The 25,024-nt window shown below is 43.6% G+C and overlaps 1 protein-coding gene across 1 annotated transcript in view; it reads right to left on the bottom strand.

Moving 5' to 3' along the window:
- Positions 1-25,024, bottom strand: part of LOC115135373 (arginyl-tRNA--protein transferase 1) — a 190,276-nt gene that overhangs the window by 30,969 nt on the left and 134,283 nt on the right. Inside the window, 1 exon segment of the mRNA XM_029670013.2 lies at positions 4,057-4,177. Coding sequence (XP_029525873.2) covers positions 4,057-4,177 — 121 coding nt within the window.

Below are 25,024 nucleotides of genomic sequence, written 5' to 3'. Positions count from 1 at the left end.
TGACCCTTCTTTTTCAAGACCTCTGTAATCCGCCCTGGCATGCTGTCAATTAACTTCTGGGCCACATTCTGACTGATGCATAATCCATGCTTGGAGTTGTTCAGAATTTGTGGGTTTTTGTTAGTCCACACAACTCTTGAGGATTGACCACAAGTTCTCAATGGGATTAAGGTCTGGGGAATTTCCTGGCCTCTTTTGCCTTATGGCAACGTGCTCCATCATGCTGGAAAAGGCATTGTTTGTCACCAAACTGTTCCTGGATGGTTGGGAGTAGTTTTTTTCCCAGATGCCCCAGATCAAATTTGCATACAGTGGGGAGAACAAGTATTTGATAACCTGCAAAATCACCCGTGTTTCCTACTTACAAAGCATGTAGAGGTCTGTAATTTTTTTTATCAGAGGTACACTTTAACTGTGAGAGACTGAATCTAAAACAAAAATCCAGAAAATCACATTGTATAATTTTTAAGTAATTAATTTGCATTTTATTGCATGACATAAGTATTTGATACATCAGAAAAGCAGAACTTAATATTTGGTACAGAAACCTTTGTTTGCAATTACAGAGATCATTAGTTTGCTGTAGTTCTTGACCAGGTTTGCACACACTGCAGCAGGGATTTTGGCCCACTCCTCCATACAGACCATCTCCAGATCCTTCAGGTTTTGTGGCTGTCGCTGGACAATACGGACTTTCAGCTCCCTCCAAAGATTTTCTATTGGGTTCAGGTGTGGAGACTGGCTAGGCCACTTCAGGACCTTGAGATGCTTCTTACGGAGCCACTCCTTAGTTGCCCTGGCTGTGTGTTTCGGGTCGTTGTCATGCTGGAAGACCCAGCCACGACCCATCTTCAATGCTCTTACTGAGGGAAGGAGGTTGTTGGCCAAGATCTTGTGATACATGGTCCCATCCATCCTCCCCTCAATACGGTGCAGTCGTCCTGTCCCCTTTGCAGAAAAGCATCCCCAAAGAATGATGTTTCCACCTCCATGCTTCACGGTTGGGATGGTGTTCTTGGGGTTGTACTCATCTTTCTTCTTCCTCCAAACACGGTGAGTGGAGTTTAGACCAAAAAGCCTAATTTTTGTCTCATCAGACCACATGGCCTTCTCCCATCCCTCCTCTGGATCATCCAGATGGTCATTGGCAGACTTCAGACGGACCTGGACATGCGCTGGCTTGAGCAGGGGGACCTTGCGTGCGCTGCAGGATTTTAATCCATGATGGCGTAGTGTGTTACCAATGGCTTTCTTTGAAACTGTGGTCCCAGCTCTCTTCAGGTCATTGACCAGGTCCTGCCGTGTAGTTCTGGGCTGATCCCTCACCTTCCTCATGATCATTGATGCCCCACGAGTTGAGATCTTGCATGGAGCCCCAGACCGAGGGTGATTGACCGTCATCTTGAACTTCTGCCATTTTCTAATAATTGCGCCAACAGTTGTTGCCTTCTCACCAAGCTGCTTGCCTATTGTCCTGTAGCATATCCCAGCCTTGTGCAGGTCTACAATTTTTCCCTGATGTCCTTACACAGCTCTCTGCTCTTGGCCATTGTGGAGAGGTTGGAGTCTGTTTGATTGAGTGTGTGGACAGGTGTCTTTTATACAGGTAACAAGTTCAAACAGGTGCAGTTAATACAGGTAATGAGTAGAGAACCAGGGGGCTTCTTAAAGAAAAACTAACAGGTCTGTGAGAGCCGGAATTCTTACTGGTTGGTAGGTGATCAAATACTTATGTCATGCAATAAAATGCAAATTAATTACTTAAAAATCATACAATGTGATTTTCTGGATTTTTGTTTTAGATTCCGTCTCTCACAGTTGAAGTGTACCTATGATAAAAATTACAGACCTCTACATGCTTTGTATGTAGGGAAACCTGCTAAATCGGGAGTGTATCAAATACTTGTTCTCCCCACTGCATGCACATTGCCATCATACAAACTGAGGCAGCAGACTGTGAAAATTAATATTTGTGCCATTCTCAAAACTTCTAGCCACGACTGTCGATGTCTTAACCGACTTCCCAAAACCACAGTTAACAAGAAATTGGTGGCGTGGTTGAAAAACAAGGGCTCCAACCTAAGTGTATGTAAACTTCTGACTTCAACTGTATATATACATTTTTTAAATAACCTTTCTTTAGACCTTTGCCAATGATTGACATTTGAGGGGTCAGACTTACTGTGTAATAAGTCCATATGTTCAGTCAAAATGACTTATTTACAAATTGTCCTTCAAAGGGATGCCTTGGGATTTTGTCAATGACGCCCTTCATCTACTTCCCCAGAATCAGACGAACTCTTGGGTACCATTTATGTCTGCGTGCAGTTTGAAGGAAGTTAATTTTATACCGCTCATAGCCTACTAGACTCTGTAGCATATGCTGTGCGCGTGTGATAAGATAAATGACGACTAACAAAAATAGACACAAAGCAATTTAATGCCACAAAATTATGCAAATTAACCTAATCGACCGATCAAATGTATTTACATTGACTGGTATTTCCATAATTTCTCCCAAAGAATTTGACCGGCGGCAATCTTTTATAAAATATCTTTATTTCTTTCTTTTTTTCTTGCCAAAAGCTGGCAATGATCAGTTAAAGGAAACCCTGGCACACAGTCACACAACTCCCTGTAACAGAGTAGTTAAATAAAAGTGAATGAATGAGACCGTTGCGTGCGCACTTGCGCACACACACCAAACACATGAAACTACGCACACCTCTGCCTGCCAAGACCAATGTGACCGTTTGCGCCACATTATTAGTGTGTTAGACACTGGAAACAGCCAAAGCAACTGTGTGTGTGTGTGTGTGTGTGTGTGTGTGTGTGTGGGTGTGTGTGTGAAAATGCAGCGATTCTCTTTCTCTCAGCTTGCAGGCTGCCATACACACTGGAGACAAATACTTAAACTCTTCTGAATGGTTTCTAGAGGATTTTCTCTCCATCTCAAGATCTGGTAGTTGTACATATTAGCCTGTTGTTTACTTAGCCAGATCAGTGAGTAGAGGTGAGGCTCGCCTAAACGGAGCCAGGCTCATCTTGGAAGAGCTAAATAGCTTTGGAGAGGATTACTATAGACACGGCAGTGGGGGTAGAAGTGTGGGGTGAGGTAGAAACAGTTTAAAGGAGTGTGTGTGCTGATATAGAACTCTAACAGAGAACTGAACAGTCAGCAGAGCGGGACATAGATAGAACAGGGAGAGGGAGGGGAGTGTGTGTGTGTATCATTATGTGTGAGTAAGAGCTAGAGAGTACTTTCAAGTACCCCACTCAGCAGTTATCTGCAATGAAACCTCTTTCTCTCCCTCTCCCTCTCCTCCTTGTCCTCCTCTCCACTCTCTCCCTCCCAGCTGTGGCGTCTGCTGGTCGGCCCAGCTATTATCACTGATATCATTATTCTGGTAATAATAACAGCTTCTGCATTGCAAATGACACCCTTTTCCCTACATAGTGCACTACTTCTGACCAGGGCCCAGTAGTGCATTATGTAGGGAACAGGGTGCCATTTGGGATGCAGCCCCGAGTCTTCCATAATGACAGTGTCTGACCACAGTGGAGCCAGCACACAAACTGACCTGGGTTCAGGGAAAGCTCGATGTCTGGAGCTAAGCCAGAGGTCTCAACATACTGCACGATCAGACTCAGATTAGTTTGGTTCGGCTCACACACACACACACACAGGTTCATCTGAGCACACATTCATCCATAACAGCTTGTGAATACAATCGAAACGTTATTGTCCAATGTCAATTGGAATTTTTTTGTTGTTGCTTCATGTTATTCCCAAACCAAACCAGTTGTAGCGGTTAAGTGCCTCGCACACAGGCACAACGGCAGTAAATGGTAGTTGAGATTTTGATGACAGAAACCCTCCAGTTGCCGTCTCACTGCAGTCACATTTCCCCCCGAGGATTGGAAGCAGCAACCCTTCTACTGGCCCAATTCTGTAACCTTGAGGCTACTGCCGACCACAAGAATGACTGATATAGGTCAGTGTGCCGTAGGATAGCGTTCATAGTGTACTGTAGGTTGCGGTGTTGTTTTCAGTACCTGCGTCGGGGTCCTGGTTGAAGCGTGCGTAGTGGGTCTGCTCCAGGCTGGGGATGCAGCATTCTATGGGCACAAAGACATATGTCTCTGGGCACAGGAGGTCTGAAGGCTGGTACTGCCCCTAGAGAGAGCGACAGAGAAAGGGGTTGTTATTTTACAATACATAACATTGCAGCAAATTTTGGGGGTGGTCCCAACCGGGACTCAAACCCTGGTCCAGAAAATGTTAGCCTTAGCCGTTACGCCAAAAGACACAAACAAACATAATATTGCGGCAAATTTGGGGACTGGAACCGGGACTGGAACCAGGGTGCAGCAAATATCTACCCAAAACCTTACTTAATAAGTTACTACAAGAGATCTGAACATCTTGATGAAGTTGTGACAATATTTTGAGTGTTAGACATAGTTATAAACTGAACTAGACAGTGATCATCGGGAAAGACGGATGTAGAGGAAAAGGCTGAAGAGAAAGAAATCAGGAACAGGGGGAAAGAGGAGAGTGCAGCAGAACCTTGGCCCTTTGGCCTGTAATCAAAGGCCTTGAATTGATCACATGGCTCCAAACAAACACACAGATTACACTGTACACAAGAAGGCGCCTCCAAACAGGCATGCTGTCTTACACACAGTCACATTGTACACACACATGCTCAAACCAAACACACACATATATTGATAAACACACAAACAAGAGATTATGCAATAAAAAAGCAGGCGCCTCCATGAGGCCTTCTGCCACATCTCAAAACACGGACGCACACGCACGCACGTTCACGCACCCGTTCTCTCACACACACTCTCTCTCTCTCTCGCACACGTTCTCTCTCTCTCTCTCTCTCTCTCTCTCTCTCGCACACGTTCTCTCTCTCTCTCTCTCTCTCTCGCTCGCTCACGCGCTCTCTCTCTCGCTCTCTCTCTCTCTCGCGCGCTCTCTCTCTCTCTCTCTCTCTCTCTCTCACACGCGCTCTCTCTCTCTCTCTCTCTCACACGCGCTCTCTCTCTCTCTCTCACACGCGCTCTCTCTCTCTCTCTCACACGCGCTCTCGCTCTCTCTCTCACACGCGCTCGCTCTCTCGCGCTCTCTCACACGCGCTCTCTCACACGCGCTCTCACACACGCGCTCTCACACACGCGCTCTCACACACGCGCTCTCACACACGCGCTCTCTCTCACACGCGCGCTCTCTCACACGCGCTCTCACACACACGCTCTCACACACGCGCTCTCACACACGCTCACACGTTCTTTCCCCGGACACGTAACCCACGATGGGGACAAACAGGATCACCAGGGACAGCTGAAGGGGATGTGTTAGGGAGTTAACTTATCCTGGTGCCAACAGATGAATAGAGTGGTAGTGGCGTTGCAGTGGACACGCTACACACCCACTGACCTTCTCTGACTGTCAACAGTCACAGACATTCTTACACTTCACCACAACTACTCTATAGGTTCCCTCATCATCGCTCAGCAAAAGCACACCTCCACATGTTTCTCTCGCACCTTCACCCAAACACTGGACCTCTTGAAAACAGCCGTGGGCACGGATGAGTGAAGGGACACGAGGAGAGAGGGATGGGATGGAGTGAGTCGTAGATAAAGTGAGTAAGCCACAGTTACACTCTGTAGCACCAGAATACTTCCTAATCAGAGAGATAGTGAACCAACGTGTAAGGACAGGCCTCTCTCTGTACTCTCCTATACCATGACAAGAAACAGGCACAGGATGACATGGAATTTATGCAGGGCAATATAAAAAAATATATGTCTATGTCCCAATTGGCACAATATCTTTCCTATATAGTGGACTATATAGGGAATAGGGTGCCATTTTGAAAGCAGACCATAGTAGAGTATTTTAGGCCTATTTCTATGCCCCAGTCCAAACCTTAGCCCAGAATAACATGACTGTGCCTTTAAAGATTTGTGTGATGAAAAAAAGTTAAAGATGTAGCGAGAGGGCCTATATAACCAAAAATAACAGGAGACAGGAGGCTCATAGCCCAGTCAGAGAACTCAGGACTTATCCAAAAAGGAAAAAGGAGGAATAGAACACAGGTGTGTGTGAGAGCGAGAGAGCGAGAGAGAGGTCTGGCCACTATCTGTGAGTCTGTTCCCTTTCCTTATTGGACTGGAGTGTTGGCCTGAGCTCACCACCACAAGGTGTTTCTCTTCTCCTTCCTCACTCCCTCTCATCTAACCCTCATTCTTTTTCACTGTCACTCTTTACCCCCCATCCTCAGTGTCTTCTCTCTCCTCTACAGCTTTCCTTGGTTGGCTTTAAGGCTCTCCCTTACCTCAGTTACAAATTACTTTTACAGAGTTTGCCTGGCCAGCATATATGCTAGGGATGCATTGGTGTGACCACCATTTGCCTCATGCAGTGTGACATCTCATTCACAAAAAGTTGGTCAGGCTGATGATTGTGGCCTGTGGAATGTTGTCCCACTCTTCAATGGCTGGGTTAAGTTGTTGGATATTGGCGGGACCTGGAACACGCTGTCGTACACACTCAGAGCATCCCAAACATGCTCAATGGGTGACATGTCTGGTGTGTGCAGACCATGGAAGAACTGGGACATTTTCAGCTTATAGGAATTGCGTACAGATCCTTGCGACATGCGGCATTATCATGCTGAAACATAAGGTGATGGCGGCGGATTAATGTCACGAAATGGGCCTCAAGATTTCGTCACAGTATCTCTATGCATTCAAATTGCCATCGATAAAAATGTTTTTGTTTTTTGTTGTTGTTCGTAGCTTATGCCTGCCCACACCATAACCCCACTATGGGGCACTCTGTTCACAATGTTGACATCAGCAAACCGCTCGTCCACACAACGCCATCTACCTGGTACAGTTGAAACCGGGATTCATCCGTGCCAGTGGCCATCGAAGGTGAGCATTTTCCCACTGAAGTCGGTTACGACGCCAAAAAAATCCAAAATGAATGCAGACCTATTTAAACAGTATTGACGGTTACTTTATTTTCACAACAGTCTTCATCCAAAACCGTCAGTTACACCGTTATTCAATTACCGTCATAGTACTGCATGTTTTAGCTGCACAGCTAGGGCTAAGTATTGCTCAGAAGAGCAAAGACGTTTGTTAGTAATCTATTCCCTTACAATGCTGGACTGACTGGCTCCACCAATGACTACAAAACTGTCTGGATCACTAATGTCATTCTGGCGCTATGAATAGGTCTTTGCTAATGAGTATATTGAAGTGTATTGCAAAAATATTAAAATAGACAGTCAAGGAACTTAAGGAAAATGAGTTTGGGCAAGTAAACAATTGAAAAATACAATTACACACTATCACACGGACTTAGGCTACATTCGTATAAACAGACAAAAATGGCAGCCTCGAGCTATGACCCTAGTACAGGGTGGTGTTCAAAGAGCAACAAATGGAAGACAACAGACTGAAGCAATATGCCGCCGATAGACATGGTCTAAGCAACTTTGCAGTATTGTTCTATTTCTCACCTTATTAGCTCATAACGCCCTTTGCATTATTAAATACAGCAGGAAACAATTTTGTATGTTAGATCGGCAGTAACTCACCACCATTTCAACCAGAAATAGGACTTTCCTAAATTGGATCCTTGCCCCAAGGCAAGTCTACTTATCCCAGAGACTGCTGCAAGACGCTGCCAGCTGAGAAGAGATATTCGGAGTGGAATCTTAGTCCGACTCATGAGGCGTGCATACCACCCACTGTTTCAGAGAATATTACTCGCTAATGAACAATCGCTGGACAATAAAGTAGACAAGCTCAGGGCAAGGATCTCCTTCCAGATAGACATCAGGGACAGTAAAACTCTACCTCAAGGAATCATGGCTCTCACTGGATATATTGTCAGAGTCCATACAGCCAGCTGGGTTCTCAGTACGTTGCACAGACAGGAAAAAAGCACTCTCTGTAAAAAAAGAAAGGCGGAGGAGTGTGTTTCATGATAAACTACTCATGGTGTGATTGTGGTAATGTACAGGAAGTCAAGTATTTTGTTCATCTGACCTACAATAACTCACAATCAAATGCTGACCGCATTACCTCCCAAGAGAATTCGGTCAATGTAGCCGATACCACGACTACACTGGACGTTGTACAAACCACATATCCTGAGGCCGCATTTATTGTAGCTGGCGATGTTATATCAACATCGCCTGCGCCACTCGTGCTTCAAAAAAAACTCTAGACCATTGCTACTCTACCTTCTGGGACAGCTACAAAGCCCTCACACTTTGGCAAATCAAATCACACCCCTTCCTATAGGCAGAAATGCAAACAGGAAGTACCCGTGGTAAGGTCAGGTCAACGCTGGCCTGATCAATCGGTATCTTCAAGATTGTTTTGACCACGTGAACTGGGATATGTTCCAGATTGAGAATAACATTGACGTATACACTGGCATAGTGACTGAGTTAAATCAGGAAATGTATAGGGGATGTTCTCACTGACATTTAAAACCTATCTAAACCAAAAACTGTGGATAGATGGCAGCATTCACGCAAAACTGAAAATGCGAACTGCATTTCACCACAGCAAGGTTACTGGGAATATGGTTCAGAACAAAACAGTGCACTTATGCCCTCCATAAGGCAATCAAAAAGGCAAAACCTCAGTAGAGAGACAAAGTGGTGTCACAAATCAACTGCTCAGACACAAGACGCATGTAGCAGGGATTCCAGACAATCGGATTATAAAGGGAAAACTAGCCGGGGACACCAATGTCTTGCTCCTGGACAAGCTAAACACCTTCACCGCCTTGAGGGAAACACAGTGCCGCCAACACTGGCCACCACATGCTACGTGGACTACGAGCTCTCGTTCCCCGTGGCGTTCCCCGTGGTGGTCGTGAGTAAGCCATCCGAAGCCGCGTCCTGAGAGCATGCGCAGACCAGCTGACCAGCTGCCTGGAGTGTTAACGGACATTTTCAATCTCTCCCTATTCCAGTCTGTTGTCCCCAGTTGCTTCATGTATCCAAAAAAGCGAAGGTAACTGAACTAAATGACTACTACTACTCGCTTCTGTCATCATGAAGTGCTTTGAGAGGCTAGTTAAGGATCATATCACCTCCACCTTACCCGACACACTAGACCCACTGCAATTAGCATTTCGCCCCAATAGACCCACGAATGAGGCAATCTACATCGCAATGCACACTGCCCGATCCCATCTGGACAAAATACCTATCTCAGAATGCTGTTCAATGAATACAGCTCAACCTTCAACAATAGAGTACCCCCCAAGCTCATCATTAAGCTCGGGCCCTGGGTTTGAACCCCGCCCTGGGCAACTGGATCCTGGACTTCCTGACTGGCCGCCCCCAGGTGGTAAAGGTAGGCAACAACAACAATTCAATCACCACAAGCTACGGCCTGTTTACCCTGCTACCATCCAGAAGGCGAGGTCAGTACAGGTGCATCAAAGCTGGTAACGAGAAACTGAGAAACAGCTTCTATCTCAAGGCCATCGGACTTGTTAAATAACCAGCCCCCGCCAGGTACCCGGCCCTGAACATTAGTCATTGTCACTAGATGGCCACCACCCAGTTACTCTACCATGCACCTCAGAGGCTGCTGCCCCATGTACACCTAGTCATGGAACACTGGTCAATTTAAATAATATACAGTTTACATACGGTTTAACTCACTTCATATGTATATTCTAGTCAAGGCCAGTCCTACTTAAGTATTGCTGTACACAGAGGTCGACTGATTAATCGGAATGGCCAATTTCAAGTTTTCATAACAATCGGTAATCGGCATTTTTGGACACCGATCACGGCCGATTACGTTGTACTCCACGAGGAGACTACGTGGCAGGCTGACTACCTGTTTTGCGAGTGCAGCAAGGAGCCAAGGTAAGGTGCTAGCTAGCATTAAACGTATCTTATAAAAACAATCAATCTTAACATAATCACTAGTTAACTACACATGGTTGATGATATTACTAGTTTATCTAGCTTGTCCTGCGTTGCATATAATCGATGCGGTGCATGTTAATTTATCATTGAATCATAGCCTACTTCACCAAACGGTTATTTAACAAGCGCATTCGCGAAAAAAGCACAGTCGTTGCACCAATGTGTACCTAACCATAAACATCAACGCCTCTCTTAAAATCAAATACACAAGTATATATTTTTAAACCTGCATATTTAGTTAATATTGCCTGCTAACATTAATTTCTTTTAACTAGGGAAATTGTGTCACTACTCTTGCGTTCTGTGCAACAGAGTCAGGCTATATGCAGCAGTTTGGGCCGCCTGGCTCGTTGCAAACTGTGTGAAGACCAACTTCGCCAAACGGGGGATGATTTAGAGATAGGGGTCAGCATTTCTACTTTTTGATAAAAAGCGTGCAAAATTTCAACTTCCTGCTACTCATGCCAGGAATATATTATATGCATATGATTAGTAGGTGTGGATAGAAAACACTCAGAAGTTTCTAAAACTGGTTCAATCATGTCTGTGACTATAACAGAACTTATGTAGCAGGCAAAACCCCAAGGAAAAACTGTTCAGAAAAAAAAGAATCCCTCTGACAGTTCCCTGCATTGTCTTTGTCAAGGGACATTAGATAGCGCCCAGTTTACAGTTCCTACAACTTCCACAGGATGTCACCAGTCTTTGGAATTGGGTTGAAGTTAATCATTGGTGAAACGAAGAAGAGGCACTTCCTGGCAGAGGTTACACTGTGGATAGTTATGTAAGAGAGAAAATCGTGCATGTATTGTTGACTTGCTGTTATGGAATACAGATCGCCCCGTCAACAATTTGATCGATTATTAACGATTAAAAATACCTAAAGTTGGATTACAAAAGTAGTTTGAAATATTTTGGCAAAGTTTATAGGCAACTTTTGAAATGTTTTGTAATGATGTTGCGTTTTGGAAAGCTGTTTTTTTCTGGATCAAACAGGCTTTATAAATGGACATTTTGGGTATACATGGACGGAATTAATCGAAAAAAAGGACCAATTGTGATGTTTATGGGACATATTGGAGTGCCAACAAAGAAGCTCGTCAAAGGTAATGCATGTTTTATATTTTATTTCAGCGTTTTGTGTAGCGCCGGCTACGCTAATTATTTTGTTTACATCTCGTTCAGGTGGTTCAGGGGGGGTGCATGCAATCAGATAATAGCTTCTCATGCTTTCGCCGAAAAGCATTTTAAAAATCTGACTTGTTGCCTGGATTCACAACGAGTGTAGCTTTAATTCAGTACCCTGCATGTGTATTTTAATGAACGTTTGAGTTTTAACAAGTACTATTAGCATTTAGCGTAGCGCATTTGCATTTCCAGATGTCTAGATGGGACGCCTGCGTGTCAGGTAGGAGCAAGAGGTTAACCTCTTGGTATTTTCATTTTTGTCAGGAAAAGATGCTAGAATATGCATATAATGGACAACTTTGGATAGAAAACACTAACGTTTCCAAAACTGTAAAGGTAGTCTGTGAGTATAACAGAACTGATGTTGCAGGCAAAAGTCTGAGAAAAATCCAATCCGGAAGTGCCCCAGGTTTTGAAAGCGTTGCGTTTCAATGACTCCCTATTCAGCTGTGAATGTACCATCAACGAGCTTACGCTTTCTATGTATTCCCCAAGGTGTCTACAGCATTGTGATGTAGTTTTACGCATTTCTGTTGTAGAATAGCCATAGGCAGCCACATTGCGTAAGTGGTCACATGGTGGCTCCGAGAAAGATTCTTGCGTAAAATACAGAGGTAGCCATTATTCCAATCGGTCCTAGTGAAAAACGAATTGTCCCGACGGATATATTATCGAATAGATATTAGAAAAACACCTTGAGAATGGATTCTAAACAACGTTTGCCATGTTTCTGTCGATATTATGGAGCTAATTTGGAATATTTTTCGGCGTTGTGGTGACCGCAATTTCCAGGCGATTTCTCAGCCAAACGTGAAGAACAAACGGAGCTATTTCGCCTACAAAAATACTTTGGCTGTCTACCTGGGAGTCTCGTGAGTGAAAACATCCGAAGTTCATCAAAGGTAAACTATTTAATTTGATTTTGATTGCTTTTCTGATTTCCGTGACAAGGTTGCCTGCTGCTAGCAAGGCATAATGCTATGCTAGGTTATGATAAACTTACACAAATGCTTGTCTAGCGTTGGGTGTAAAGCATATTTTGAAAATCTGAGATTACAGGGTGATTAACAAAAGGCTAAGCTGTGTTCCAATATATTTCACTTGTGATTTTCATGAATAGGAATATTTTCTAGGAAGATTTATGTCCGTTGCGTTATGCTAATTAGTGTCAGATGATGACAACGCTCCCGTTCACTGGGTAAGGGTGTCACTACAGGTTAATGCAACCGCTGTGTCAGATTTCAAAAAGCTTTACAGAAAAAGCAAACCATGCAATAATCTGAGTAAGGCGCTCAGAGACCCAACAAGCCAAAAAGATATCTGCCATATTGTAGTCAACAGAAGTCAGAAATGACATGATAAATATACACTTACCTTTGATGATCTTCCAGGAATCCCAGTTCCACAATAAAATGTTTGATTTGTTCGATAAAAGCGCGTTCACTAGTTTCAGACGAAATGTCAAGAAGTTTCGTTACAGTCCGTAGAAACATGTCAAACGATGTATAGAATCAATCTTTAGGATGTTTTTAACATAAATCTTCAATAATGTTCCAACCGGAGAATTCCTTTGTCTTCAGAAAAGCAAATGGAACGGGAGGAGCTACCTCTCGTGAATGCACGTGACCAGCTCGTGGCTGCTGGCAGACCTCTGACTCATTCCCCTCTCACTCAGCCCCCCTTCACAGTAGAAGCCTCAAACAAGTTTCTAATGGAAGCCTTAGGAAGTGCAACATGACCAATATCCCACTATATCTTCAACAGGGGCCGAGTTGAAAATCAACCAACCTCAGATTTCCCACTTCCTGGTTGGATTTTTTCTCAGGTTTTAGCCTGCCATATGAGTTCTGTTTTCCTATCCAGATATACTACAAATAATATTCATATATTAGCAACTGAGACTGAGGAGGAGGCAGTTTACTCTAGGCACCTTATCCAAGCTACTCAATACTGCCCCCAGCCATAAGAAGTTAAAATAAATCCAGGTTAGCAGGCAATATTAAACTAGGGAAATTGTCACTTCTCTTACGTTAATTGCACGAGGCGTCAGGGTATACGCAACATTTTGGGCCGCATGACTCGTTGCGAACTAATTTGCCAGAATTTTACGTAATTATGACATAACATTGAAGGTTGTACAATGTAACAGGAATATTTAGACTTGGATGCCACCCGTTAGATAAAATACGGAACGGTTCCGTATTTCACTGAAAGAATAAACGTTTTCTTTTCTAAATGAGTTTCCGGATTTGACCATATTAATGACCTATGGCTCGTATTTGTGTGTTATTATGTTATAATTAAGTCTGTGATATGATAGAGCAGTCTGAGCGGTGGTAGGCAGCAGCAGGCTCGTAAGCATTCATTCAAACAGCACTTTTGTGCTTCAAGCATTGAGCTGTTTATGACTTCAAGCCTATCAACTCCCGTGATTATTCTGGTGTAACCGATGTGAAATGGCTAGCTAGTTAGCTGGGCGCGCACTAATAGCGTTTCAATCGGTGACGTAACTCGCTTTGAGACCTTGAAGTAGTTGTTCCCCTTGCTCTTCCAGGGCCGTGGCTTTTGTGGAGCGATGGGTAATGATGCTTCGAGGGTGGCTGTTGTCGGTGTGTTCCTGGTTCGAGCCCAGGCGAGAAGAAGACGGAAGCTATACTGTTACACTGGCAATACTAAAGTGCCTATAAGAACATCCAATAGTCAAAGGTATATGAAATACAAATGGTATAGAGAGAAATAGTCCTATAATAACTACAACCTAAAACTTCTTACCTGAGAATATTGGAGACTCATGTTAAAAGAAACCACTAGCTTTCATATGTTTTCATGTTCTGAGCAAGGAACTTAAACGTTAGCTTTTTTACATGGCACATTTACTTTCTTTCTTCTCCAACACTTTGTTTTTGCATTATTTAAACCAAATTGAACATATTTCATTATTTATTTGAGGCTAAATTGATTTTATTGATGTATTATATTAAGTTAAAATAAAAGTGTTCATTCAGTATTGTTGTAATTGTCATTATTACAAATTTAAAAACGGCCGATTAATCGGTATCAGCGTTGAAAAATCATAATCGGTCGACCTCTAATTACCACACAAATATTTTCATGTCTCTCCAGAGATGTCCGATCAGGTTCAAGTCCAGGGTCTGGCTGGGCCACTCAAGGACATTGAGACTTGTCCGGACTGTGTGCTTAGGGTCGTTGTCCTGCTGGAAGGTGAACCTTCACCTCAGTCTGAGGTCCTGAGCAGGTTATCAATCAAGGATCTCGCTGTACTTTGCTCTGATCATCTTTCCCTCGATCCTGACTAGTCTCCCTGTCCAAGCCACTGAAAAACATCCCCACAGCATGATGCTGCCGCCACCACACTTCACCGTAGGGATGGTGCCAGGTTTCCTCCAGACGTGACACTTCGCATTCAGGCCAAAGAGTTCAATCTTGGTTTCATCAGACCAGAGAATCTTGTTTCTCATGGTCAGACTCTTTAGGTGTCTTTTGGCAAACTCCAAGAGGGCCGTCATGTGCCTTTTACTGAGGAGTGGCTTCCGTCTGGCCACTTTACCATAAAGGCCTGATTGGTGGAGTGCCGGGTCAAGGGGTCCGAATACACAGTATATACACACACACACTCCAGATTCCAACACTGCTTGTCCTAATATTTCCATATTTCTTAATTCCATTTTTTTTACTTTTTAGATTTGTGTGTATTGTTAAGATACTACTGCACTGTCGGCGCTAGGAATACATTTTGCAACTAAAATACAATTTAATTTGGCAAGGAGGGACTACTCGAACTTATCCAAAAAGAAACACCAGTTCTCCATTAAAGTATTTTGCTACATTATGCCCAAATTAACACAATCCAGGTGTGTCTGAACTGACACTGGACACAGAGGGCTTAGTATGACTCAGACCAGCTCTGACACAGGGTCACAATCACCTAGCAAATTGGATGTGTGTGTCACTCACAGCCAAAGACAAATAAAGACCCTATCTGTCCCTCCCAATTATAACACACACAGTTCACAATGACCTCCACTCTCATTCTGTCTTGCAGATTCTTAACACACACATTCACATTATCCACAGACATACAGGACTGAGGGGGTCCCTGCCATGCATTGCTGAATGACACGTAAACAGACTGGGTCACACTAACACACAGACCTACCTACACATCAGTGTTCAGGGTGAGAATGGTGAAGGCTGTTGGAGGCAGAAAGAGGGGTATGGCACCAATGAAAGATGCAAACAAACTAAACTCCAAGTTGTTTTGTCTCTCACATGGTACGGACACACAAACATGGACAAACACACACACAAATTGAAACACCCTCACCCCCACTCCCAGGGTTTGCCCCCCGCCCTCGCACGGCTCTGCATCAGTGCTCCATGGACGACAGGTTAATGACGAGAAAATATTTTTACAGGATCTTATTTCGATAGAGCCCGACAGACCGAAGGCAGCGAGCAGCTTTACAGGCATCAAGACTCACAGGGCCCTTTTATCTTCTCAAATCTCCAGGTCTTTATGGGCAGAGAGGCAGCACAGACAACTACAGACATACAGGACCAGCCCCAGCACATCTGTGGGAGTATGGCTGTATGTTATCCGTTAAAGACAGACATACAGCACCAACCCCAGCCACTGACATACAGTCCCAGCCTTCTCTATATTGCCCATGATCTTTTATGGGCAGGAAAACAGTACAGACACAAACACATACTGCCCCAATCCCAGCCACCTGAGCCCCCAGCCTGCTCTGCATGAGTGAGTATGACTTAGCCTTTATGTTATGGCCCCAACTCATTCTGCCAGTAGTGCTGATCGGTTTTCTGGAATCCCCCTTCTCTCCCTAAAAAAAAGCCTTGTATGTCTCAGAAAATTCAGACCAAGTGGTGCAGCCACTGTTTTGAAAAATAAACCAGTCAGAGTTAAATGGCAAGGCAAACATGTCCAAACTCATGTCAGGCACACTGGACCCACAACAATTTGTCTAATGCTCCAACAGATCAACGGAAGACGCCATTTCTATCACTATTCACACGACCGTAAAACATCTGGACAATAGGTACACCTATCTGAGAATGCTGTTCATTGACAACAGTTCAACATTCAATACTATTTTCCCTTCAAGCTCAACACAAAGCTCAGAGCCCTGGGTCTGGACACCACCCTCTGCAACGATCCTGGACGTCTTGACAGGCAAACCACAGGCTGAGAGGATAGGCAACAACCCCTCCCCCACACTGACTCATAACACAGGGGCCCCCCAAGGGTGTCATTAGTCCTCTGCTGTATTCCCTGTTCACCCACAACTGCATGGATTTTCGCAACACCAACTTAAAGTTCTGATGACACCGCGGTTGTAGGCCTGATAACCAACTGTTAATTATTCCAATATGTTTTCATTAATTACGAATTTTATGAGAATTTGTAAGATTCTTGTTTGTATAAAATAGTCAATAATAGGTAACAGAATTGATTCTCGGAGCAAGCTGCCACGTTACCACAAGCAACAGTTTATATACAATAACATGACGTCATAGAGTACCCTGGGGCAGCAGGGTAGCCTAGTGGTTAGAGCGTTGGACTAGTTGCAAGTTCAAACCCCGGAGCTGACAAGGTACAAATCTGTCGTTCTGCCCCTGAACAGGCAGTTAACCCACTGTTCCTAGGCCGTCATTGTAAATAAGAATTTGTTCTTAACTGACTTGCCTAGTTAAATAAAGGTAAAATAAAAAATGTCATTGCTTCTAGAATGAATATCCTCCTTTCGACCGAGAATTAAGTGAGTTTAAAAGTTAATTCCAACTCACTAACACACACACACACAGGACACACAATATAACTGAATTAACTCTTGAACCCTCACCATTATCGATCACCACTTAGCTGACAGTTCTAATTAACAGAAAACCTAGGAATGCACTCACTGTCTTATCTAAAACACCCCAGAGCTAAGTTTTGTCAGTTCAACCATAGGGTCGTTAACCTATCTGCTTACTTAGCCCACAACCCATTCCTCTCCAGACTAGTTTGGAATGGTGTTCGTTATATTTAATTACTCCTTGTTCATGCCACATAATCCCTTCTTATGAACTCATATTATTAATCAGATACAATAAAACAGAGTATAAGTTTACTTAGTTACAGTTCTATTTAAAATGAGGATATTGTTTAGTCATTTATTCATAATATTCCTAACATCAACAACGACGCATCAGCCTATAGGGAGGAGGTAAATGAACTGGCATTATGGTGTAATGAAAATAAATTCTCCTTCAAATGTCAGCAAAACAAAATAGTTGATTTTTGACTTCAGAAAGCAGAGAAAAAAAGGAAACATGCCCCGATCCACATCAGAGTGACTACAGTAGAGTCACAAGTTTTAAGTTCCTCTGCGTCCACATCACGAAGGACATGTCATGGACCGACAACACCACCACTCGTCAAGAGGGCACCAGTGGGGCCCCAGTGTTGAGGATCAGAGAGTGGAATTGTTGTTTCCTACATTCACCACCTGGGTGCGGGCCGTCAGGAAGTCAAAGACCCAATTGCACTGTGCAGGGTTGAGAACCAGGGCCTTAAGCTTAATGATGAGCTTGGAGGGCCCTACAGTTTTGAATGCTGAGCTGTAGTCAATTCTTACATAGGTATTCCTCTTGTCCAGATGGGATAAGGCAGTGTGATGGTGATTGCATCGTCTGTGGACCTATTGGGGCGGTATGCAAATTGAAGTGGGTCTAGGGTGGCAGGTAAGGTGGAGGTGAAATGATCCTTGACTAGTCTCTCAAATGGGGTGTTGTGTGTAGATAGCTGAGGATTTTATTTATCAAAACCATTTTAGAATAAGAATGTAAAGTAACAATTTTGAAAAACCCCGAAAGCACTGTATACCATGCGTATCCCATACATAAACCCAGGAAAAAAGAAAAGAAACGGCTGTTTTTCAGGACCCTGTCTTTCAAAGATAATTCGTCAAATCAAAATAACATCACAGATCTTCATTTTAAAGGGTTTAAACACTGTTTCCCATGCTTGTTCAATGAACCATAATTAATGAACATGCACCTGTGGAACGGTCGCTAAGACATTAACAGCTTACAGACGGTAGGAAATTAAGGTCTCAGTTATGAAAACTTAGGACACAAAAGAGGCCTTTCTACTGACTTTGAAAAACACCAAAAGAAAGATGCCCAGGGTCCCTGCTCATCTGCGCGAACGTGCCTTAGGCATGCTGCAAGGAGGCATGAGGACTGCAGATGTGCCAGGGAAATACATTGCAATGTTCGTACGATGAGAAGCAGAAGACAGCGCTACAGAGAGACAGAATGGACAGCTGATCGTCCTCGCAGTGGCAGACCTCGTGTAACAACACCTGCACAGGATCGGTACATCTGAACATCACACCTGCGGGACAGGTATATGATGGCAACAACAACTGCCCGAGGTGCACCAGAACGCACAATCCCTCCATCAGTGCTCAGACTGTCCGCAATAGGCTGAGAGAGGCTGGACTGAGGGCTTCTAGGCCTGTTGTAAGGTAGGTCCTCAAGAGATATCACCGGCAACAACATTGCCTATGGGCACAAACCCACCGTCGCTGGACCAGACAGGACTGGCAAAAAGTGCTCTTCACTGACGAGTCACGGTTGTGTCTCACCAGGAGTGATGGTCGGATTTGCGTTTATCGTCGAAGGAATGAGCGTTACACCGAAGCCTGTACTCTGGAGCGGGATCGATTTGGAGGTGGAGGGTCCGTCATGGTCTGGGGCGGTGTGTCACAGCATCATCGGACTTGTTGTCATTGCAGGCAATCTCAACGCTGTGCGTTACAGGGAAGACATCCACCTCCCTCGTGGTACACTTCATGCAGGCTCATCCTGACATGACCCTCCAGCATAACAATGCCACCAGCCATACTGCTCGTTCTGTGTGTGATTTCCTGCAAGACAGGAATGTCAGTGTTCTGCCATGGCCAGCGAAGAACCCAGATCTCAATCCCATTGAGCACGTCTGGGACCTGTTGGATCAGAGGGTGAGGGCTAGGGCCATTCCCACCAGAAATGTCCGGGAAATTGCAGGTGCCTTGATGGAAGAGTCGGGTGACATCTCACAGCAAGAACAGGCAAATCTGGTGCAGTCATGAGCAGGAGATGCACTGCAGTACTTCATGCAGCTGGTGGCCACACCAGATACTGACTTTCTTTTGATTTTGACCCCTCCTTTGTTTAGGGACACATTATTCCATTTCTGTTAATCGCATGCCTGCAGAACTTTTTCAGTTCATGTCTCAGGTGTTGAATCTTGTTATGTATATTTACACGTTAAGTTTGCTGAAAAAAAAACAGATGACAGTGAGAGGACGTTTCTTTTTTTGATGAGTTACTAATAAAACTTGTACACTCCCTTCCTTTCACCCCCACAACCCACACACCCCTTCTGTCTCAATCTATCTATTTCCTCCACCCCCCCTCATCCACGCCCAGCAAGACTCAACGAGCCAATCATCTGACCCAACCACGTGAACCCTAACACCTGACCCGTCAAATCTGTCAGTGGCTGGGAGAATGAATTAGCCCCAGACTGCGGCACCACACCATGGCTGTTAATGATTTGTTGAAAACGTAAGCAGGGCAAACTAATAAAAAAATGAAAACAGAGGATGATTGTGAGACAAAAGCGAGAAAGAAATGACTGAAAATGTTATACAAATGTTTCTACTGTGAGGCACACTGTTGGTGGTCTCTCGCTGAGCTTAAATCAAACAACAATTAACTGCCAGAAAGAAAGGCTGCAATTTAGGGGAGAGAGGGAAGGGAAAGGGGTGAAGGGGGGAGCGTTTAGCTTATAAACTTCACAGAGAGGGTGAAAATGGGTCTGGGCTGGTTTGATCTTGTTTTGATGGCCAAAGGTTCTCTGACAGGGGCGTCTGAAAGAGAGGAGGGGGGTTAGGGGGTATGCCACTGGGCCAGCAGCACAGTATTCCACCCACATAACAGAACAATCAGTCTAGCCAGTACAGAAATGAGCCAACTAAGGCAGAGCATTGGGGAGAGAATAAAAGTTTGAGAAAGAACAGATAGCCCTCTCAATAAGAAACCCTGTCATCAACACACAACAGAATAATATAGCCCAGCAATTTCCTACTAAGCTCAATAAAATGTCTTATATTGTTGAATCGAAATCCATTTTAATGTATGGATTCCGTGATTGCGTCCATATCACAGATGTTATAGGGCCCTAGTTTATCTCTCCTTAAAATAATCAAATTCATTGAATAGCTTCTTTCCCCACCCCCTCCATTCATCCTTTAATCCAAACCTGCATGGTGGCTGCTTTCTTTGCACAGTTGGTCATAGTACAAAGAAAGAAAGGAGGGAAAAAAAGAAAGGACACGTTGCTGTGCCCAGACCTGTTGAGCTGATGAGACATAAGCACATAGTGCTGCTACATAATATCTACAGTTGTTTATGGTAAATAGCATAGAGCTAGCATAGAGCTCAGTTGATAGAGCAAGGCTCTTGCAACACCAGGATAGTGGATTTGATCCCCGGGGCCACCTATACATGCAAACTGTATGCACGCATGACTGTAGGTCACTTTGGATACGTGGGGACACATCCACTTTAAACAGCAGGTCTGAGATCAGGTATACTTCTGTTAATGGTAAATAGATGCTAGAGAGCAGGTCTGAGATCAAACGAGTTCCTGAGCGCTAGAATACAACATGGATGGTAATGTAGATGGGCCATGTAGTAGGGCTAGTTAATTTTTTGAATTACATCATTGCTTTTAAACTTAGTCCTCATAAGCAATACAGGCTACAAGCCATTTGGACCATGTTCAATACTCAAACACTACACCAGCATAACCCCCCCGAAAAAAAGCCTATGACTGCCTACGAATACCTCAAACTCACACACTGTCACTTAATCTGGGCAGAGAGATGCACATCTAAGTGACACAGAGTGTGAAGTCACATGTGAAAAACAATGAAAGAGTAGGACAAGCAGAGTCGTGAGAGTTGCACTGCTAAGCATGTTTCTACCTGCCACTGCATTCCTTGAGTTATACACAGAGAGATGGAAGGGGAGGAACACACACAGTAGAGGATAGGGAAGGATTGAAAAAAGACAAGACTGGACTGCTCCTTCTAGAGATGGGAGAAGCAGATGTTTAAGGGACAGTAAAAGTGAAAGTCCCGCAAACGAAGACAATGAAATACTTCAATTGTATGTAACAAAACATTTTCATGTACAGCAAATTAATAAATTGCATGGAGAAAAAAAATCTGGGATAGTTTCAATTCATAATGGAACACTCTGAACTATCTAATGGTGCTGGGCTTATCCCCACCTTCCTCTCTCTCTCTCAACCGTTATATCGGTGAGTGAAAGCACAATGAGAGGCTTCGCCATGTCCAGGCGCCTCCTGTACCCCCTTCCCCCCCCAGCCTGTACTGATGAGGTGGATGGGTCTAGAACACGGATGGTGGGGAGGGGTAGTGGAGTAAAAGAGCGATGATTTATATACTATGGCTGCATTGTATGTGTGCTCGCTAGTCTCCTCGGAGAGAGGGTATTGCTCCTCTGTCCTGTTGACCTCTTAAGAATCTGAGTGAACAGAATGACCTATATTACCGAAACCTTAGAAGTAGTCATAGAGGGATTAGAGCAGGGATCTCCATCACACAGGAATGCATCGGTTTTATAAACTCAGCAAAAAAGAAACGTCCTCTCACTGTCAACTGCGCTTATTTTCAACAAACTTAACGTGTAAATATTTGCATGAACATAAGATTCAGCAACTGAGACGAACTGAACAAGTTCCACAGACATGTGACTAACAGAAATGGAATAATGTGTCCCTGAACAAAGGAGGGGTCAAAATCAAAAGAAAGTCAGTATCTGGTGTGGCCACCAGCTGCATGAAGTACTGCAGTGCATCTCCTGCTCGTGACTGCACCAGATTTGCCTGTTCTTGCTGTGAGATGTTAACCCACTCTTCCACCAATATGCATATTATTAGTAGATTTGGATAGAAACTTCAGAGGGTTTTCTAAAACTGTTTGAATCATATCTGAGTATACAGAACTTATTCAGCAGGCGAAACCCCGAGAACAAACCATTCAGATGTTTTTGTTTGTTAAGGTCACGCTCTTTTCAATGATTTTTCATTGGGAATCCAGATTTCTAAGGGACCTTCTTGCAGTTGCTATCGCTTCCACTGGATGTCAACAGTCTTTAGAAATTGGTTGAGGTTATTCCTTTGTGTAATGAAGTACGGCCATCTTGAACGAGGGTCACTTGAAGTGTACTGTTAGAATAGAGGCGCGTGACCAGAAAGTTAGCTTCAGTTTGTTTTCTTCCTGTATTGAACACAGATCACCCAGTCTTCAATTTTATCGATTATTTACGTAAAAAAATACTTAAAGTTGTATTACAAAAGTAGTTTGAAATGTTTTGGCAAAGTTTACAGGTAACTTTTGAAATATTTTGTAGTCACTTTGAGAAAGTTGGAACCAGTGTTTTTCTGGATCAAACGCGCCAAATAAATGGACATTTTGTAGATATATCGACGGAATTAATCGAACAAAAAAGGACCATTTGTGATATTTATGGGACATATTGGAGTGCCAACAAAAGAAGCTTGTCAAAGGTAAGGCATGAATTATATTTTTATTTCTGTGTTTTGTGTCGCGCCTGCAGGGTTGAAATATGGTTTCTCTCTTTGTTTACGGAGGTGCTATCCTCAGATAATAGCATCGTCTGCTTTCGCCGAAAAGCCTTTTTGAAATCTGACATGTTGGCTGGATTCACAACAAGTGTAGCTTTAATTTGCTATTTTGCATGTGTGAATTCATGAAAGTTTAATTTTTATAGTAATTTATTTGAATTTGGCGCTCTGCATTTTCCCTGGCTTTTGGCCAGGTGGGACGCTAGCATCCCACATATCCCAGAGAGGTTAATTGCCTCCAGTCTGTAAGCTGTTAGTGTCTTAACGACCGTTCCACAGGTGCATGTTCATTAATTGTTTATGGTTCATTGAACAAGCATGGGAAACAGTGTTTCAACCCTTTACAATGAAGATCTGTGAAGTGATTTGGATTTTTACAAATTATCTTTTGAAAGACAAGGTCCTGAATTTCTTTTCATTTTTTTGCTGAGTTTAGATTCTACTCTACTTACTCACAAAGACATACTGCATCATGTACTTTCTCCATTTTTCCTGTATTATAACCAGTTTTGGTTAAATGTCAGAATTTTTATGTTCTCAATTTCTGCAAGTCAGCGATATAACAACTTTCTATACTTAATTCTACAGTGTTCAGCTTTCTACTTAAATGCCTATTTAACATGCACACACACCAAGGCAACGTGGAAGATTGATTGTTATTGACTAGTGATGGATGATGGCTTGCTCTCGGACTGTGTGCTTTTGTATTTCAAGACTAAGAACTGAGCTGAATGAGACTGAGGGGAGGTAGGTAACTACAGCTGCTACTAAAAAGTCCTTAAAAAGGCCGTCGTCAACTACCAGCCCAAGCAACAAATATTCCTTACTTCTTTTTATCGTCTTCCCTTTTGTCATTGGCAACCGTTTTGTCACCCTCTGCTTTGCTCTCCATCTGTCCCTTCCTATTTCACTCATTTCGCTCACTCGCTCTTTCTTCCTTTCTGTGGAACTTTAATGGTTTCCTGGGCTCAGTTCGAGACATTATTTCAGAGGGAACAATAACAACAAAAGTAAGTGCCACTTTAAGCAACTCTCACTACCTCCCTCCCCCACTGGGAACCGGTGTGTGTGTATGTTTGTCTTTCCCGTCTATGCGCGCGTGCATACATTTGTGTGTTAGTTTGCTGAATTAAGGGGCCTTGAAAACAAGCGCTCTCTGTCAGGTCCTACGAGCCCAGGTCTTGTGGAAATTAACTCGAGCCAAGTAACCAACTGCCTCATTTATGTACTTTAACTTTATTATCATCACCACCTTCAAATGTCTGCTTGCTTAGTCAATCTTTAAAAATAACCTCCACACCTCTTCAAAAGAAATGGAAAGTTACAGAAACAGACTAGTGTTTTTTAGCTCTCCTGTCTGTACAAAATTCTAAAAACAACAGTAGTAAATGAAATTGTATGTAGGTTGGTTGTGCGAGAGAGAGAAGAGGGAGAAAGAGAGCGGAGAAACCGGGAGAAAGACTTGTTTGTTTTACAACTAAAGAGATAAAAACATGTTTGCACAAATCAAATCAATGCTTGAAGTTGTGAATCTTTATTATTACCACATTGAGATCTGTGGTAAGAGTATTAGCGATGCCAGACTTCTATGATCAGTCAGTCAGTGTGGTTCAGGCTACACCTTTCTGAGAGTACTGAGGCAACTTGTTGAACCCAAATACTTTAGAAAACAGACAGGGTGCAATTCCTCTCCATTACCACTAGAGTTACCTTTCCACAGACTTCTCAGTATTAGAGTAGGTGTTTGGCTAAATAGCACCAATGGACAGATCTGGGACAAGGCTATCTGGAATGAAGTGTGTCTATGGAGTTCTTTACCATCTGGTTATTGCTTAAAGTGCTGCTCTTGGTAAGAGAGATGGTGAGAGGAAAGAAGGCTCTTCAACATGTAGGCTTATAATAAAAATCGACTGAATTCATATAGTGCTTTACATAGTAAAAAGGGAAATTCACCTCATCCACCACCATCAAACACCAATATCTACAATACTCATCTCTGTCTGGAGTGTGTTCTCACCTCATTCTGCGGGTGGTGGAAGGTGAAAGGATACAGCGTGAGTCGTGAGGTGGCAGCCAGAAGGTCCTGTCCCCA

This window comes from Oncorhynchus nerka, linkage group LG10 (genome assembly GCF_034236695.1).
Source record: "Oncorhynchus nerka isolate Pitt River linkage group LG10, Oner_Uvic_2.0, whole genome shotgun sequence".
Taxonomy (NCBI): domain Eukaryota; kingdom Metazoa; phylum Chordata; class Actinopteri; order Salmoniformes; family Salmonidae; genus Oncorhynchus; species Oncorhynchus nerka.
Note: the sequence above shows the minus strand (reverse complement) of the source record. Positions and strands in the feature narration are given on the sequence as shown.